The 17,386-nt window shown below is 30.3% G+C and overlaps 2 protein-coding genes across 2 annotated transcripts; both read right to left on the bottom strand.

The window, feature by feature from the left end:
* Positions 1 to 1,724: 1,724 nt before the first annotated feature.
* LOC124533461 (serine/threonine-protein phosphatase 2B catalytic subunit 3-like) lies at positions 1,725 to 4,730 on the bottom strand. Its single transcript, XM_047108749.1, has one exon. The coding sequence runs from the start codon at positions 4,502 to 4,504 to the stop codon at positions 3,017 to 3,019; it is 1,488 nt and encodes a 495-aa protein (XP_046964705.1). The 5' UTR covers positions 4,505 to 4,730; the 3' UTR covers positions 1,725 to 3,016.
* A 5,399-nt stretch (positions 4,731 to 10,129) lies between these two features.
* Positions 10,130 to 16,645, bottom strand: LOC124533523 (protein RER1). Its single transcript, XM_047108868.1, has 5 exons — positions 16,358 to 16,645; positions 15,892 to 15,996; positions 15,333 to 15,429; positions 12,065 to 12,288; positions 10,130 to 10,324 (listed from the first exon to the last, which is right to left on the bottom strand). The coding sequence occupies exons 1-5, from the start codon at positions 16,433 to 16,435 to the stop codon at positions 10,241 to 10,243; spliced, it is 588 nt and encodes a 195-aa protein (XP_046964824.1). The 5' UTR covers positions 16,436 to 16,645; the 3' UTR covers positions 10,130 to 10,240.
* Between the last annotated feature and the right edge of the window lie 741 nt (positions 16,646 to 17,386).

Consider the following 17,386-nt stretch of genomic DNA (forward strand, 5'->3'; position numbering starts at 1 on the left):
GCGAACCAAGCGATCCATCCGCCCGTAGACCCGTAACGTGTTAATACGACTAATAATAATACATCGTATCACACGCCTCACATCTTTATGTGTTTTTTCCAATGTCATATAGTTTCTCTAGTCTAATAGTATTTCACTGATCAAAATAGCAAAACATGAAATTTCTTTATTGTCATTGATTTTAAAAACTAGGCCTAAAATATTATTTATTTTTAAAAGAGCAATGTGGAAACCATTCTTTTTTGTTTTTGTTTCTAAAATTTTTGGGGTGCCTTTTTGTTTAATATATTTTCTTAACAGTAACAGATTGTCTCTTTATATATGTAAGCAAGCTATCTTAAATCCCAACTAAGTTCAATATTGATACACATCTTAACAAAAATATGTAATTTTTTATTCGTATAAATGTTTATAATTAACGTACACAACAACAAGGCTACAAGTTACAGCGTTAACTTTTTTGGTAGAAGCCAGTGTATCTAAAGAGAGGAAACCGGTAATTTAATATAAAACAAAACATTAAACAACAACACTTGACACGGACAATCTTCAGACCTCATCGAGCGGGGCGAATTTCAAGCATTGAACGGCTGGCTGAGGTTAAGTTTTCGTGTATTTCCGTAGATACTCGGTTCCCGCACTTCCCGCCCTCCTATATTACCTTATCGCGCCACCATTTAGAATTTTATTTCTAAAATACTGCGACGCAATATGCTGCAGCTTCAGGGCGTCAAGGCAGCGGCGTAGTTAAAATTTTCGCACTATATATTGTCATAAATTTGATCTTATTGTATTATATCTATGTAATTTAATGTGTTTAAACAGTTTCCCTTTCATAAGTCATAACGAATTCAATAAAAAATATTAGTTCTCACTTTTCCCGATTACTAGAACTTCGGTTAACAGACTACTTTTCAATTATTATTTTTAATTTAAAGAGTTGTCTCTTCATAATAATATAAATTGTTAAGAATCTAAAATTTTCGCCACCTTCATTCTCATGTCACACGCCTTCAAACACATTTTTCTGCATATGAATAGATAATTGGATATTCAGGGTTTTGAAGAGATATGAATCCACGCCCTTTTTATACGTGTTTTAATCATTAATATTATTTTGTTCATATTATATTATTAATTATATACGCCTTGTAAATCAAATGACTAAGTGTGATCTTTTGCATAATAAATAGCATTGTTATTGAAATGTTTCTATAATTATTATTCCAACTACATTGTTGTTTCACACATTACTTGATATGTAACAAACAAAATTGTCGTTTAAAGCCTTGAAATAACGAAAGCATACGTACGTAAGATCGTATAATATTTTTTCTTGTTTCCCTACTTATCTTAAAGAATGAGCAGTATTAAATTATAACACAGAACGATCAGTTTTAAAAAAGTATGAAATTATGTGTTAGTGGTCTTTTTCTTTGGAGGTCCATTGTTTTCGACGATTAATAATTTATACAAATACTTTCCTGAATGTTAGGTTTCGTGACTTCCCATTAACAATTTAACTTTGGTTAAAAACTGAGCCAATACAAAGTTTGGCACTTAGTTACGCGTACTACATGCAAAGCAAACAGGAACATCGAAAATGGTAATCTTATGTTCTCAGTGTGATGGTTTTAATATAAACGTAATTAAAAAAAATACAATAATAATTGTCAATGCATTTACCAAGGGTTATTTAGGAGATTTATTAAAACGAAAATATGTAGAGCTCAATGTTAATATATTTTATAAGGATAAAACAACACTTCCCATGATTAGTACAAAATAAAATTAAATATATTGTTAGTTTTTACATAGGTAAAATTTATTTAAAAGTACAGAACATATGAAGGACTACACACTGAATTGAGATAAAATACTTAGAACTGACTTTGAAAATGATGTAAGCCACTTTTAGTATTCACAGTATGAACTTATTGCATTGATTAATAATTATTTGGCAGACCAAAAGAGATTTTCCAACAGTGCACAGGTCATTAAACCTTATTAATTATATAAGTGAAATTTGGAATAGAAGCTGTAAGAAAATCTGCGATTAGACTAGCCACTACATCTTATATACCGAAACATTATGACTAAGAAAATTTATTAATGTGATGTTCCAGCATACAAGTTTAGTTGCATGCAGGCAACAAGGGGCCAGCATACACCCAAATATAAATTAATTTTAAGTATAATTCATAGATAGTAATTTAATATATTTTGTACAATAAAATACAATTAAGTACAACTTGTAGCAAAGATATTAAAGAGAGTAATATTTATCTCAAGTGTTAAAGCTGCAATAACATGTGTGTACGCACAAGGCATATTTACACAGCACACACGTATGGCAACAACACACGATGTGCTGCACACTATAGTACATAATTAATTTTATTACTTAATAGAATATAAAGACACGCCCAAGCTGAGAACTTCACCACTTACTTTACATATTTCAATGCATGATTAGCCAATGAACATGCCTGTACTTCACTAGCAGATCGCTATTAAATAATACATTGATCGACGCTTAATATCACAGCTAATTATGCTTTGAAAATTATAGACATGTCTAATTTTCACTAATGTAGATAACAATATAGAGTATAAGTAGACAATCTGAATAAATTTACATTACAATATCATGTCTTTTCATATGAAAAATTTAAAATTACATTACCAAAAATTAAACAGTGCAGCGCATTATAAATAAATGTGCATACCTTAATATTTAATTGACTAAATAAATTTGTTGCCTGCAGATCTGATAATTATTTTAAATATCGAGAGGTAATATCTTAAGAGAAAATTTAATTTCAACTATTGAAAAAAAGTTAAATCCAAATTTTTAAAATATTTAGTATCTATAATGACAATTCCCTTCAAATCCACCTAGCTATTATGAATGTGAAATATCATTCCAAAAGCTGAGTCTCCGTCACACATATTTCACTATCACTATAATCGTGGGCCAAAAAGTAAGGATCGAAGAGAAATATCAGCGAGCACTTCACGAGTGTGCATTGCTGTTTACATGAGGCTTCTTTTCCTGTGCATCTGGAGTGCGCTGCCCATCTCTGCGTGGTGGCATTCGCTCATTTATGGCATCTAAGCCTTTTGCCTCAGCAAAGGAAGTGATTTTGTGGTTAGGAGAAAATCCTTGAAGAGCATTTTTTAGAGATGTTTTTCCACCTGATAATGCACCCAGAGGAAGAGCACCAGTGGGAGTGAGCCCCTTCAGTTGCAAAACAGACTCACTCTCCTCACGAAGCACTGAAAAGACATGTGCCATTTTACCAATAGCACGGATTTTATTACGTATAACTTCTTTTCTGAGATTAGCTTCCTCCAATGCATCATCTCCTTCTGACATCAATTCATCATCAGAACAAATGTTCAAAACATTGACCAACATCTCAGTAACTTTTTCACCCACAAAAGGCAGAGACCATGTAAACACATCCATGAAGTTTGGCAGCCAGTAAGGATGAGGAGAACAATTGAACTGTCGAATATTCATGACATTGTTCTCATATTTTAAGACAGCAGCCTTATTGTTATAGACATCCAAGTAATTTGGAGCAGAAAAAATGGTAATAAGACTTGGAAACCCAGTAGTCTGGCTTTTCCGATACATTCGATACCCAGCATCCTGAGCCTCATGAGCACGAATGATCGACAGTAAGTTGTTTCTTTGTAGAAAGTCACAGCAAGCAGCATAGCTGTAAAAATATGAACAACCTCTCACAGAATTGTGCGAAAAATGCTCTGCATTTTTTTCATTTCCAAAGTCTTCAAGTGGATCCGACCACAGCAGGTCACACATAGCTCCAAAAGCTGGTGGTTCTTTGAATCTATCTAGTTTACGAATATCATCTAGGCTGTTAATCTCGGGTGAAAGCCCCCCATGCACACATAGGAACTGCTGGTTCATAAGAGCAGCGAGAGGTAAGCAATCGAAAGCTTCCATACAAGCATCATACACTTTTTCAGAATACTTAATTTTACATTCTTGTTTGAAAGTAAAATATTCTGTCAAATGTCGGCATTCATGATTACCGCGTAATAGAAATAATGTCTTCGGATAGCACAATTTCAAGGCCCAGAGGTAGAGAACACATTCTATACTAAAATAACCTCGGTCGACATAATCACCTAAGAATAAATACTTGGTGCATGAGGGAGAACCTCCCACTTCAAATAATTTCATCAAATCGTAAAACTGGCCATGGACGTCTCCGCACACGGTCACCGGTGAATCAATCTCGATCATAGTTTTTTCAGATCGTAATAAGGTGGCACCATCTTGGATGATTCGTAAAGCTGCATTTTCTTCGATTCGACCCTCTAAGATAAAATGTTGCTTCAGTACATCTGGCAAAGGCTTTCCAGATTTTTCATCGAATACTTCAGATACCGTAAGCTTGTGGCTAGGAGGGAAAGCGACACTTTGAATCATACGCTGCGTAGTCGACACTTTATCATTGCTCCCGGACATATTTGTCACATAAAAAACACTAGGTCTAATCCATACACGCCACTATTTTCAAAATGGCAGAATAGATATAATACTAAAACAGAGTCCCGATTTCACGACAGAGAAACTACTGCGCACTGGAAAACAATGCGCAAACATCTGGCGAGTGGTCAATAAAATAAACAGGGATATCGAGCGCGTTTTATTACTTTTGAACATATCATTTAAATAGTAACACTGGCGATATCAGCAACAGTTGCCAGTATTTTTGCTCGAAAAATAATCGTATCAGTGTGGGGTTGCAATAAATAAAAGGCGTTGCTAAAATTTCACTTTTATTCAAATATTTTATTTATTGAATATGTTTTAAAAATTAAAGATGTAAACTTAAAAAATAAATGCTGCTATAAAATTAATGTTATAGGATGATTAAATAATGCATCAATTACATATTTAAAAACTCGATAATTTGAATTCTACATCATCATTTTTAAATATATATATTTTTTGTTTAATAAATTCTTTTAAATTTTGAGTATACTATTAAATCGCCATACCAAGAGGTGCGATATGATTTTTTTTAAATATAAAAATTATGTGCGAATTCAATATCAATATAGAACTTTAAAAAACATATTAAAGAGAATAAGTCCAAAATAGCTAAATAATGAAAAGATTTTAATAGATTCAGTATAATAGTGGGATATGCATAACTCTGTTTAATCACACGTCACCCAAACGATAGGTATTATTTTTATCGTTAGCGGCTATTTTTAACCCTAGGGTAATAATTGCTTTGTACTATGTCGCGGTTAAATATACTCCTTGGTTTTATTTTACTTGTTTAACTGTAATTTGATACGACACAGAAAATTTGATTATTGTTTAGATACTATCATGATTTTATTTAATGATTAAGCTTAATTGTTTATACAATTGTTAATACAATAAAATGTCATATAATTTATTAAAATATATATTTTAAACCTATAAGGTAAATAAATATATATCTTCTATTAATAGGGATAATATACTGTATTGATTCTAGGTTACATGCAATAGGTATGCCGCATGTAAGTTCATACAACAAATACAATATTTTTGACGTTATTTGTTCTGTCAGTTACTTTAAAAAGTATCATAGTTTCAATAGGCTCACTTGGTTAAATTAACCCCTACTTATTATAAGTGTAACAAACCAGAAGTAGGTCATAAGGTCACGGCTTAAAGTGATGTACGAGTCGTAGGATTGACATTAAGCGATTTTACCAGTATAAATATTGCTAATAGTTGAGCCATGAACTATAGTTATTGTTACTTTACATTGATTAAAAATAAGAAAATGTATTCCTAATTTTATTTTATAATTAATTAAATATGAGGTGTGATTATATTTTCGTATGGTCTAGTGTTAAAATATATATAAAATTGATATTTATAAAGGAGTAGAATAAGCTTCATAAATAATTGAATATAATGATTCTAGTTTATTTTGAAGAATATGTTTGATGGGTAAAAGAAAATAAATGATTAAACAAGAAGAGCTTGAGCTAACTTTATTAATACTGAAGCTATATATATCATTTATATATAATTTTCATTATTTCCAATATTTGATATTTTATTTCCGTGTCCTAAAGTGCAAAAATAAATAATAAGATATTTAAGAACTTGTTTTGATTTTTTTAGATAGACAACCCCGACTGAAATAATTATAATTCATAAGGAAAATTCAACGTTACGTCGAAGATGATATTTATTATTTTTTATATATACCGTAACTGTACCATAGTTTTAATTCATACTTACTTAAACATGTTTTAATATATAATTTATCACTATTTATATAATATAGCTATATTATATATAATGAGCATTCAGTAATAGGTTGTTTTATTTTATTGACAAAATAATCATAGAAAATATTTATAACAGCGCACAATACGTGCGTAATATGTACCTATTATGTTATTTTTATCTTAATTTTATTCTATATTAACTAACAATCGCGCATTTTCCCATGAATAGTACAGAATACTCTGTGTATTAGATACAATGAGTTAACATTTTTTAATTGTATATAATATGTAACACATATAACATATTTAATGTCTACTTACTGAAACGAGAAACAGAAACAATAGTGTGCATTCCATTATATACTTATGTAACGTAAAGCTTACATGCAACAAAGTATGATAAAAAAACGGTCTGACCTTTATTCGCAAGTTGCGAAAAGTCGATATCAAAATCGAAATATAATTCATTCAAGTAGGCTTTTACTAACACTTTTGAATCGTCATTTTGCAAAGCTATATAAAGTGAAGCTGCCATCGTTTCGGAATGTAGATATCTAATCCAATCTATCAATCCAAAAGAACTAGAAAGACACTCAGTAGTCATTATTTTCCATCTTTTATTTATGTGTATAAAGCATGTACCCTGCATGGAAGTCAACAAGTATTAGCTCCACGAAACTCGATCTTATTAAGTATTTTAATTTGTAGTTTTAAATGTCTGTAGACATTTATAATTTACTACCTAATACTTTTCTGTAAAGTCGGAGGTAACATAATACTTATATTATTTTATTCTTTCTTAAAAGTCACAATAATTATTTTTATGTTTAAGAAATAGAAAAAAAATAACAATAATTTTAATTCAATTTATTCGCAACACAATATTCTTATATACTTATAAAAATAAATAACAAATTAATTTTAAGCGTTTTCCGTTATTTAAAAGTGCAATTTTGTCAGTAATTTATAAATATGTAGTTTTAGATATACATATTTTTCGAGAGCTTTAGAAAAGAGAGAAATACGGCCACATGCATCGCAATCAATAAAAAAATATTTAGCTCGATACTTGTTGTAACGTAAACATAGCTCTCTTATTAATTATATAATATATAAATATGCGATGCCGTGAAATTTTATTTATATACTGAGTAGATTCTTCTTTGAAAGTGATTTTGGTGGCGTGGTGGATAGATTATAACTAAACTTGATTATTATACAATAGCAGGTGAGAGTTTAGTTGAAGATACAACATATTATAAAAAACGATCGATAGATCCACGTACTTTTACATTGTAAAATGAATGCAATCGCAAAACGTTTCTCTGTTGTTCATATTTGTAAACGAAAAGCTATTTAATAAAATAAAATAAATAAATAAAAATTTGCTAAACACGTATTAAGAACTAGGAAATATCCAACATGCGATGCGAAATTTTAATATATTTTGTAAGTATATAAATATATTAATTATAGTTTATAGTTAGTATGCTAATGTGCTCCTACATTTCACCTAGTCATACAGTCCACCTAGTACGGGTAATTATAATAATAATAATAGGGTAATATTCATATAACTTGAGTTGCTTAGGATTGTTTTATACATTATTTTTAATAACTTAGAGTTACATCTTCTATTGTATACCTTGTAAAATAATCCTTATATGTATTTATTGAAAATATTAGTTTAAGCCAAGTTGTTAACGGGTTAAATAAATAAATATATGCCAAGATCGAACGAGCGTAAAAAGGATCAAAAGCTAGTGTTTTAAGTTATTAAATCGAATGAACAGTTTCGGACTATCTACATCGTTTTTAACCGTTCAAATATTTTTTTGGATATGGCTATGTAAATGTTTATTATGCGATAAGGTAAGATCGAGATTAAGTATCTAGCCAGTTTTGATTGCTTAAAACAAACAAAGTGGCCGAATCAGCCGGTAATTCGATCGATGCGATCTTACCCCAAATCTATGAAACATACGTAGGTGTATAATTACCACTCTTGATTTTTTGATCTTGTTTTGTTACTATTACTATATACTAATTATTACTACACTACAGAGTCCCGTGCCCTAGTACTGTAACAGTCATCTGGCATTCTTTTAAATATTTAACATACTCGAAATCAATGATATTTAGAGACAGACAATTATACTAATTTCTAAAAATATATAATATTCTTAACAAACGATAATACTAATTCTAGAAATAATTTTTCAAATCCTTACCCATATAAATTAGATGAAAGTGCCTATGTTTATTTTATTTTATGGCTGAGAAAATGATATCTTAAGATTTTGATTATAATAAAATACTGGAAGAAGAAGACAAGTGCCCAAATGTAAGTGAATTGTCTATAGCCGTAGGTGTCCGCTGCAGTTTTATCGATTAGCTTAGTGTCTCCTAAATACATTTGTAACATGTGAGTTTAATTATGTGATTTTTTATAAATAACCTGTAGGTATTTTCACGTTTTGGGTAATTTACAAATAACATAATTTGGGGATTTCAGTTTTTATGAAAGTGGTTTCTTTATACTTTATTTATTTACGCTAAGTTTATTATTATTATAGTTTATATTATTTAGTCGGTTACTCTGTTATGCATTGTGAGATGTTACTAATGGAATATTGCATAGGATACACAGATAAATAATCATTCTCGTTAATCGGGATTGTATTAAATGGTAGGATAATATTTAATTTTAGTCTTAGGTACTTTCCGTCAGGTAAATGCATGTCTAGAAAATAAATGACGAAATAGGGCACTAAATTACTTATTAGTATTACATTATGTCATTTAAATAAATTTAAAGTAAAAGATAGTTTATCTCTTTAAGGCGTCCATTACTTTACATAATCGTTTTTTCTTCATTTCTTACTAGTTAACGAATATTTTCTAAAAATTGCCAGTATTGTTATTACTAATGTCAAAAGAAATGGATACATGTTTTAATTTAATCTTAATAACAGAATAGTGAATTTAATGAACTCTTATTCTCAAAAGTGGAATAATATCTCTAAAAGACAAATTTTCTTTTTTGGTTTTATATAATTTTGGTCTATAAATAATTTAAACATTGAATAATAAATAATTGAATTTTAATAGATACCTATTTCAACATCATAGATAAAGCTTTTTCATTTAGATACTGATTTATAATAAAAAACTAAGGATTAAATTGAAATAAATAGTTTTAATATAAATATTCTATTGATCTACATTATAAAACATAAAAATGTATTTTTCTCCATGATCTGATTCTCTCACTCGATCCAAATATTTTATGTCATATAAAAATCAATTTTTTTGAATGGTCTCTGTCAAAATACGATAGCATGATATATATACGATATTACGAAGTAATAATTGTTTCAACAAAATTCTAGTACCGTTCCTTGAATAAATACCTATTCACGATAAGAATAGCTTTATTGGTTTAATCTTTGGTCTAATTAAAGATGACAATCACTTGGATATATATTTTGAATCTATACAAATTGTATTTTAATTAATTGTAGTTTTGATATTTAATTACATTAAGGATAAGACGGAGAAAAAGTAAACATTAATACTTTCGTCCCTTGTAGTAATTACACACATTTACAGAATTTAAAGGGCATTAATAAAATATAAATCTGCTAAAGATATTTATTATTTTTAACTTAATTACAAATATCTATAAATATTAATATTAGATAAATTCTACTTTTGCTCGAGCTTATCCATTTATTTAAATATACACAATAAATTTATTTATCCATTCATAAATTTGAATACTAAATTATTGGCAAAGGACCAACAAAAAACCTTACATTATTATTACAATAAATCAAAAATGAAAAACATTACAATAAAAACTGTATTTCTAAAAACATTTGCATACAACAGTTTTTTAATTCATTTTACTTTTCACACTGTTTTAGGTATTTAATAAGTAGGTTAACAGACGCCGTCAGTTTACAGACACTGCTGGGTCCACAGTTCTGTATTTAGGTTTGCTGTGAGTAAATGGTAAGTATCGATACTTAATCATATGCTGAAAAAAAGGAAACAATTAGATGAATTTCAATTCAAAATAATTTCAATTTTAAGTGTTAAGATATTCATTTATTATATGACTAGATAGATTGTCAAACTAAAAATAGTTTCTACCGGTTGTCCATTAAGTACACGCACAAAATTAAAGTAGTATGAGATCTGGCTAGGGTCGCAAAATAGTCATTTATATCCACTGTAATTTTACGTACAATTTTCCGTAACTAAGTTTAATGACATTCAAAACGCATTGATGAATACCATTGATTATGTATTTAAATTGTTTCATATCAACTGTGTCAAAAATTTTAATTTGACTATTTTTGATATTATTTAATCAAACGAACGAAATGATTGTACTTTTAAACTTATAATCGGAATTTGCTGTATAAGGCTTTTTCATTTAGGACCCAAAACAAATTATAATATTTTTAATATCTTGAGTTTGACAGTTTATAGTATACGTAGATAATAACAAGTTATTTTTCAAATTATGATACGTCTAGCCTATTCTAATGGTTGGAGGAAAAAAGATAAACAAACCATAGATTACGTATTTCATGAGATTTGCTAAAAAAGCTGTATTAGGCGCCATTAAGAGTTCATCATTAATATATCTTTATTTATAACACAAGACTATTAGCTTAACCACTATAATTTTACTTTCGTAATTCCGATAATATTTCTTCGACGTTCAGAACACTATTATCACGCCTTTTTCCTCTTATGGTTGGAAAAGAGTATAATATGTTTAATGTGCGGATTACAGATAATAGATATAAAATAAATTGTATGTGTTAATGCTGAATAATTATAATTCTCAATAACTTTCAATGCAGTTTACTATAAAATTTAATCTCACTTAATCTTTGAAAATCTTTGAAAAATTCGTGGCCATGCCAATCTACATAAGTACATATAATATATAATACGTAACGTAAAATAGTATAATATGAAACTGTCTCGAGAATTTCTAATGTTATTTTTTCCTTTGCTGTGAGACTAGTGACCCTACATATAATTAAATTTTCAGGAAAGAAGTAGTCCTCAATACTTCGTAATTGATTATGACTTTTCTATAAATTATATAATTTTTTATAATCTGACTGACCAAAAAATCGATACAATATTATGTTTGTTCTTTATAATAATCCTATACGTATTAAAATTTCTTATTAATTTTACTTCTTCTTGTTACTTTTTTTCTAGGCGCAGATAGCATATATAGAATTGATAATAGCTGCATTATTCTAAAGTAGGATGTCATAAGCTATTATACTTTGAAAGGAAACAAAAAATGAAAAAAAAAATAGTATTTACACTTTAACCCAAGTCAAACGAATTATAAGTCCAGCTATTATAATTTGGAATTACATTTGGAAATACATATAAACCGAGAAGGCAGATCTTTGGTACGCTACAAAGTCGAAAGAGTAAAATCATGATCACGTTCGCGCTCAATATCTCAACCTTCAACGGTAGTTTAAAAATGTATGGGACCTAAATTCCGTCCATGAAGACGCACAGTCGAGTTATGGTAAAAAAAACCTAAATTCAATACTTTTTCAAGATAATGGCCAACGTATATTTTATACTGTGGTCGACAATTTCATGTTAAGCTATTTCCGAGCCCCTCCTACACATCGAAAATCATTATTGTCGGTTAATATGTATTTTCCAGCCAGTTTGTTTTCAGTACTTTGACTATTTCTACATATAAATTGATTAAACATGAACTCACCTTTATTTGTCTCTTCATCGTAATACAAAATAATGTAATAAAGTACATGACTAATATTGGCCAGAATACTGGAATATTGAATGCATCTATAAATGTGCAGAAAAATCCTATGATTGTGCTCTTCGTAACAGATAGCCAAAACTTAAATTCAGGAAGCCTTCGAATGAATGGTCGAAACTCTTCTGTGGATCTTGTTGGGAGTGCAGGTCCATTCTCATCATCTCCTGTAAAATAATATAGTTTTGATAATTACCAGTAAACCCGTCAATTCGATTAAATAAGAAATAAACGAAATTAGGTTCTATGATATGTTTAGTAATAAATAAAATTGAAGAACTTTGTGTCTATAAGATCGAAAATAAATCGGTGATCCAGATAAGATTGTTTCATCTCGTCAGAATTAGAAGAACCTACTACTGTTTATATGTATGTGTAAAAATATCATTGTTGGCGTGTCAATTGAAGTACTATTCACACAATGTATTTATTTTGATAAAATATATAGCTGCACTAAGATCTATCATGTGGAGTGCAGTTAGTCACCTCTTTGTTGTGTTGTCTGGCCGTGCTGCGTAAGCATTGCCAAGCGCTCTGAATGTGCTTACCGTCATAGTCATCGTCTGACCCGAAAGAGATACCAAGGAATGCCCATGGTAAATTTCTCATAAGCAGAGCGAGAGACCCTGACCTATTAGAGGGCTGAACACAAGCAGCTGAGACGTTTCCTTGTTTACTTGCGAGAGCACTTGGCTTTCGGTCTGTGGGTGTATCTGGAAAATGGACCCCTAAAATCTTTCGTGCTCTTTAAAAAGTCTTAAGAAGAACTTCATTTTTGGGGGCCAGGATTTTATTTTTGGGGGTTCGTGCTCCAGAAAAAAAGCAACAGTTTATAAATATGTATATGTAAGATAATACATAATTTATAAAAAAAATATATGTTATGGGGCAAACTAGCAGGAAGTCCACCTGATGGAAAGTGATAACCACCGCCCGTGGACATCTGCCGGCCTTTAAGAAAGGAGTACGCTCTTTTTTTAAGGTTCCAAAGTCGTATCGATTCGGAAAACCGTCAGCGAAAGCTGGTTCAACAGAGTAGTTGTGCGAGGTAGAAAATGTCTTAAAAATGGCGCTGTTGAATTTTTGAACATTTTGGCGAGATGTCCGAAGGTGAAATTCAGGTAGAAGATGCAGAGTGATCCGACATCTCTACGCAAAGCCAAAGAACCAAGCAGGACGAAAAGGTCTTGATCGTCGATAATTCGAGCTGCTCTGCGTTTTATACGGTCAAATTGCAGCACCTGCCTAGATGTGTTCCATGTGGGGTCCAATTTGCTCCCTTGTTTCAGGCGATGGGCCGACGTGAAATACTGACATGCCTTGCTGAGCACATCGAGCTTTTTTGATGCCAGAACTGAAGAAGGCTCGAAATATCCACGCCAAGCTGTGGTGACTATTGGAATCTTCTGAAATCGTGGGGATACGACAAATGGTAATTTTTTAAGCGGTTAACGCCCAAACTTGCCTCTTTTTGGGTTTGAAGTAGACTAATTTTAGGCAAGGTGTCCGAAGCTACCGAGTCTTCCCTAAGGAACTACTAAGGGAGATTACTTGAGGAGAGCATGCGCCATAACGACTTTAATGTTCCGATCTGCCAAAAACTGGTAATCCAATTGCATAATTTCCTCGTTCCTCGCGAGTAGGAAGGGAGCTTCGAAAGAAGTGTTTTGTGCCACACGCGACCGAAGGCCTATGCTGCGTCCAATGGCCCCCAATGCATCCCCCTTACTCTCAACTGCTTCCGGCCATCTATGACTAAGGTTATCTAGAAGATTACCGCCTGACCGACCCCGACGGAAACGAGAACAAGGAGGTGATGGCTGTAGGTCTATAATTGGACGGGTCTGGGAGGTTGCCCCATTTTATGAATAAGGTTGCACCAAAGCAGTCTTCCAATAGTTCGGCTACTTCGTAGACGCCGACTATTCGGTAAAGACCGCCGACTATCCGTTTTCTTGTATAATCTCAATAAAATATATATGTATATATAGAATGTATCAGAAATTTTACAATTTGTTTTACACATTTCAAAAAGTAATGGCACTCTGTAAAAGATTTTTCCTACTGAGTATCTAAAATTACTAAAATAACGTTATAACATTAAAAATTAGTTTTTTTTAATAAAATGTAAATAAGGGTATTATTGTCCCAAGTCCTTGCGTAAAATAGTTAATTTTATTTAGATTTATTGTCGTAGACTAAAAGGCTTAATTTTTTCAAGAAACCAATAAATATTAACTTAATTATAATATTAGATTATTTAGCGTTAAAAATTTTTTTGATAGTACGATCGTAGTGATAGTAAGATCGTAGTGGCCTTGTGTGCCGTACGATCTAGTACGATTCCACGATCGAGATTAATGTTTCACCCCTGAGACGAAGTCTGCTAGATGCTTGCCTATATAGGCGAGTACCTTACCGTGAGTAAGGAGTAGCTTGGAAGGACGGGCTTAAGATAAAAAAACATCCCTAAGGAGTTTTCAGCAAATTAATTGCGCGGGCAGATGGGACTGGCAGCATATTCGTTATTTTAAAACGATCCCTCAGCTCTTCTATTACATGCAATGGATGGTCACTTCATCGATAATCGTGGATAAGAATTCCACATAACCCATATTCGGGGAACCCAAGTTCAAACCTTTCGAAGGTTTCGCCTGGACAATAAAATAGAAAGGATCTGTTTTGTACCAGAAAGCACTGCATTAACAAATTAAGTAGCATTCTGCTGAAAGTGACAGAAAATTTAACCATAGTTGTTTTATTAAAATGTTATTAGAAAAATTACAAACAATCTTATTTTACGAGAGAGATAAGATGTGTTACAAAACTGTTACAAACAAATAAGATCACTTGTTAATTAATAATACTTGTTGAAACACAATAAATCATGACATGCATGTTCTAACTATTTAAAATTAAATAATAATGTGGGTGGAAGATAAACATTGGATATTACGTCAAATAAGTTCACCTAATTATTTATCTGTCTGTTAGTGATAGCTCAATCTTACTGTCATTTAAATTATCTAAACACAAAATTTTTCCAAGTAATTAATTATGAAGATTTAGTTGCTATATGTTTGAAAAAAAAAGAAAAACAGTATCAATCATTTTATTTTTCTTATTTTAAGCACTAAAAAGTATGTTTATATTATATTTCAGTTAATATAAATAAATAAAATTAATTATTTAATAAAAATATAAAACTTACCATCAAAATCCATAGCAGGATCAATTTTTGGTGTAAGGAATGCAATGAAAAGATTTAAATGATATATACCTAAGGCATATGTGACTATATACCAGCCCTGTAAAATAAAAAGAAAATTTTTAAACATACACATATACTACTACTATATACTATTACATAAAGACTATGCAAGCCCCTGGGTAGATGCTGCTCAATCAAAAACAATTTATTTTATGACAAAATATGTATCCTTAATTATCAATGCTAGACACTTTGTTTAGTATGGTTAATATTACGTATAGCATCAATGACTATAGGTGACCAGTGACCAGTTACCATAAGGCCCTATCTGTCCACCTGCCTTCAAAAATAAAAAAATAAAAATTTATTAAAAAAACAACAGAATTATATAAGCACTTTTTCAATATTGAGGCAGAAAATATTTTGTTGATATAAACGCCACTTGAACTTGAAAACATGAAAATTAACTTTAATTTTTCTTTGAAAATGTGAAACTACCGAAGAATATCTTACTAATATTGTTGCTTAATTTTACTAATTATCTTGTAAAAGGACTTACTTGTTTTAAACATATTCTGAGAACAAATATTGCTAAGAGTAATATAGAGGCCACCCATCTGCTTTTTGTATGTGGCGTCCATTTGTCTAGAAGACCTTGATATATCTGCAAATATATGGAAGAGAAATCTTATTATATGGAAGAGATTTCATATATATTTGATTTTTTTCCATTGAACTTATAAAAACATTTTTGACATAAGTGATATCTGCTTGTTTATTTTAAATAATAAATTAGTTTGTTAAAATTCATAATGTAACTTGAAATGAACAAATTACACTTTGTTTTGGATATATTACGAAGATTTTATATTAGTTCATTTTACTTTAAATGTGATCTAATTACAATATTTGTTTAATGAGAACATTAGACAATTGTTATCATTTGGTCGCTAGATTGGAATTTTATTATCAATATCTTTGTCCACATGTTTCTTCTTGGTATAAAATATAATTATATGTATTACTTGGGAAATTCTGGTCCATCCTTGAGATATGATACCTCTTCTACTCGGTTCAGAGGCTATATCATTTCCGTCCATCATTTTGGTAAGTTATTCAAAACTTTATAATTGAGTACATGAAGCACGGCTAATGAACAGGAAACAAATTGTTATAATTTATTAAATTTACACGATTTTTAATAGGTAAGTACTTATTTTATTTTAATCTAATTCACAAATCACACGAATGTTCTTCGTTTTTAACGATCTTGTCATCATCATCAGACGTCTACAAAATAGTATTGCCAGAAAATAAAGTGTTACGTGTAAATCGTAATGTTCATCCAATGAGAATCCACTAGATAAGAAATATAAATTTAAAGGTTTTTATATTTTTTGATGATTGAATTAGCAATAACGTTAGTTTCATTAAAACAATTACTGTAGTGTTACAGTTACTTTGTTATTAAATGATTGTGAAAAAAGTATTGTTCATTCGTTATTTTCTGAATCTCTTAACATTATGGCTAATTAGGAATTACACTTATTAATAAAATGTTAACTAGGTAAACTTTAAGAACGTTTATTTATTTATTATTTTTATAAGATGTGTATAAAGTTAGTGTCTCAAGTTAATACGTTTTTTAGTTCTAGTGATTTTTATCATAGATCCATATTTTCTGATAAGCTTAGAAATAGCTCAGTTTATTAAGTTATAAACTGGCACTTTAAATATATAATTTGATTTCATAAATATATAATAGCTTCTCACTGAATTTCGAGAATTTGACTAAGCAGCTGTCGAAATGAACTAATTTCTACATTTTAAAAATTCTTTGAAGTAAATCACCCATGACATTTGGTCTCTAGCACTTTTAGTACATGGGAATTGGGAACATGCAATATTTTAAAGAACTCCATATAGGATAGATCACGACGATATTAAAAATCTAAAACACTATAATTTACTGCAAAAAATGCGGTGTCAAAATGTCAAATTAAATTTTCGTGCGAAAACAGATCTATATTTCGTATGACGTCACAACTGTCTGT

The sequence above is a fragment of the Vanessa cardui genome, chromosome 11 (genome assembly GCF_905220365.1).
Source record: "Vanessa cardui chromosome 11, ilVanCard2.1, whole genome shotgun sequence".
NCBI lineage: Eukaryota > Metazoa > Arthropoda > Insecta > Lepidoptera > Nymphalidae > Vanessa > Vanessa cardui.

Bases quoted from the DNA above. Each gene is read 5' to 3' on its own strand.
- LOC124533461 (XM_047108749.1), bottom strand. From the start codon at position 4,504: ATGTCCGGGAGCAATGATAAAGTGTCGACTACGCAGCGTATGATTCAA.
- LOC124533523 (XM_047108868.1), bottom strand. From the start codon at position 16,435: ATGATGGACGGAAATGATATAGCCTCTGAACCGAGTAGAAGAGGTATC. The intron at 12,289-15,332 runs GTAAGTTTTATA...ATTATTTTACAG, and splicing joins TCCTGCTATGGATTTTGATG to GAGATGATGAGAATGGACCT. The intron at 10,325-12,064 runs GTGAGTTCATGT...CCTTTTTTTCAG, and splicing joins CGATGAAGAGACAAATAAAG to CATATGATTAAGTATCGATA.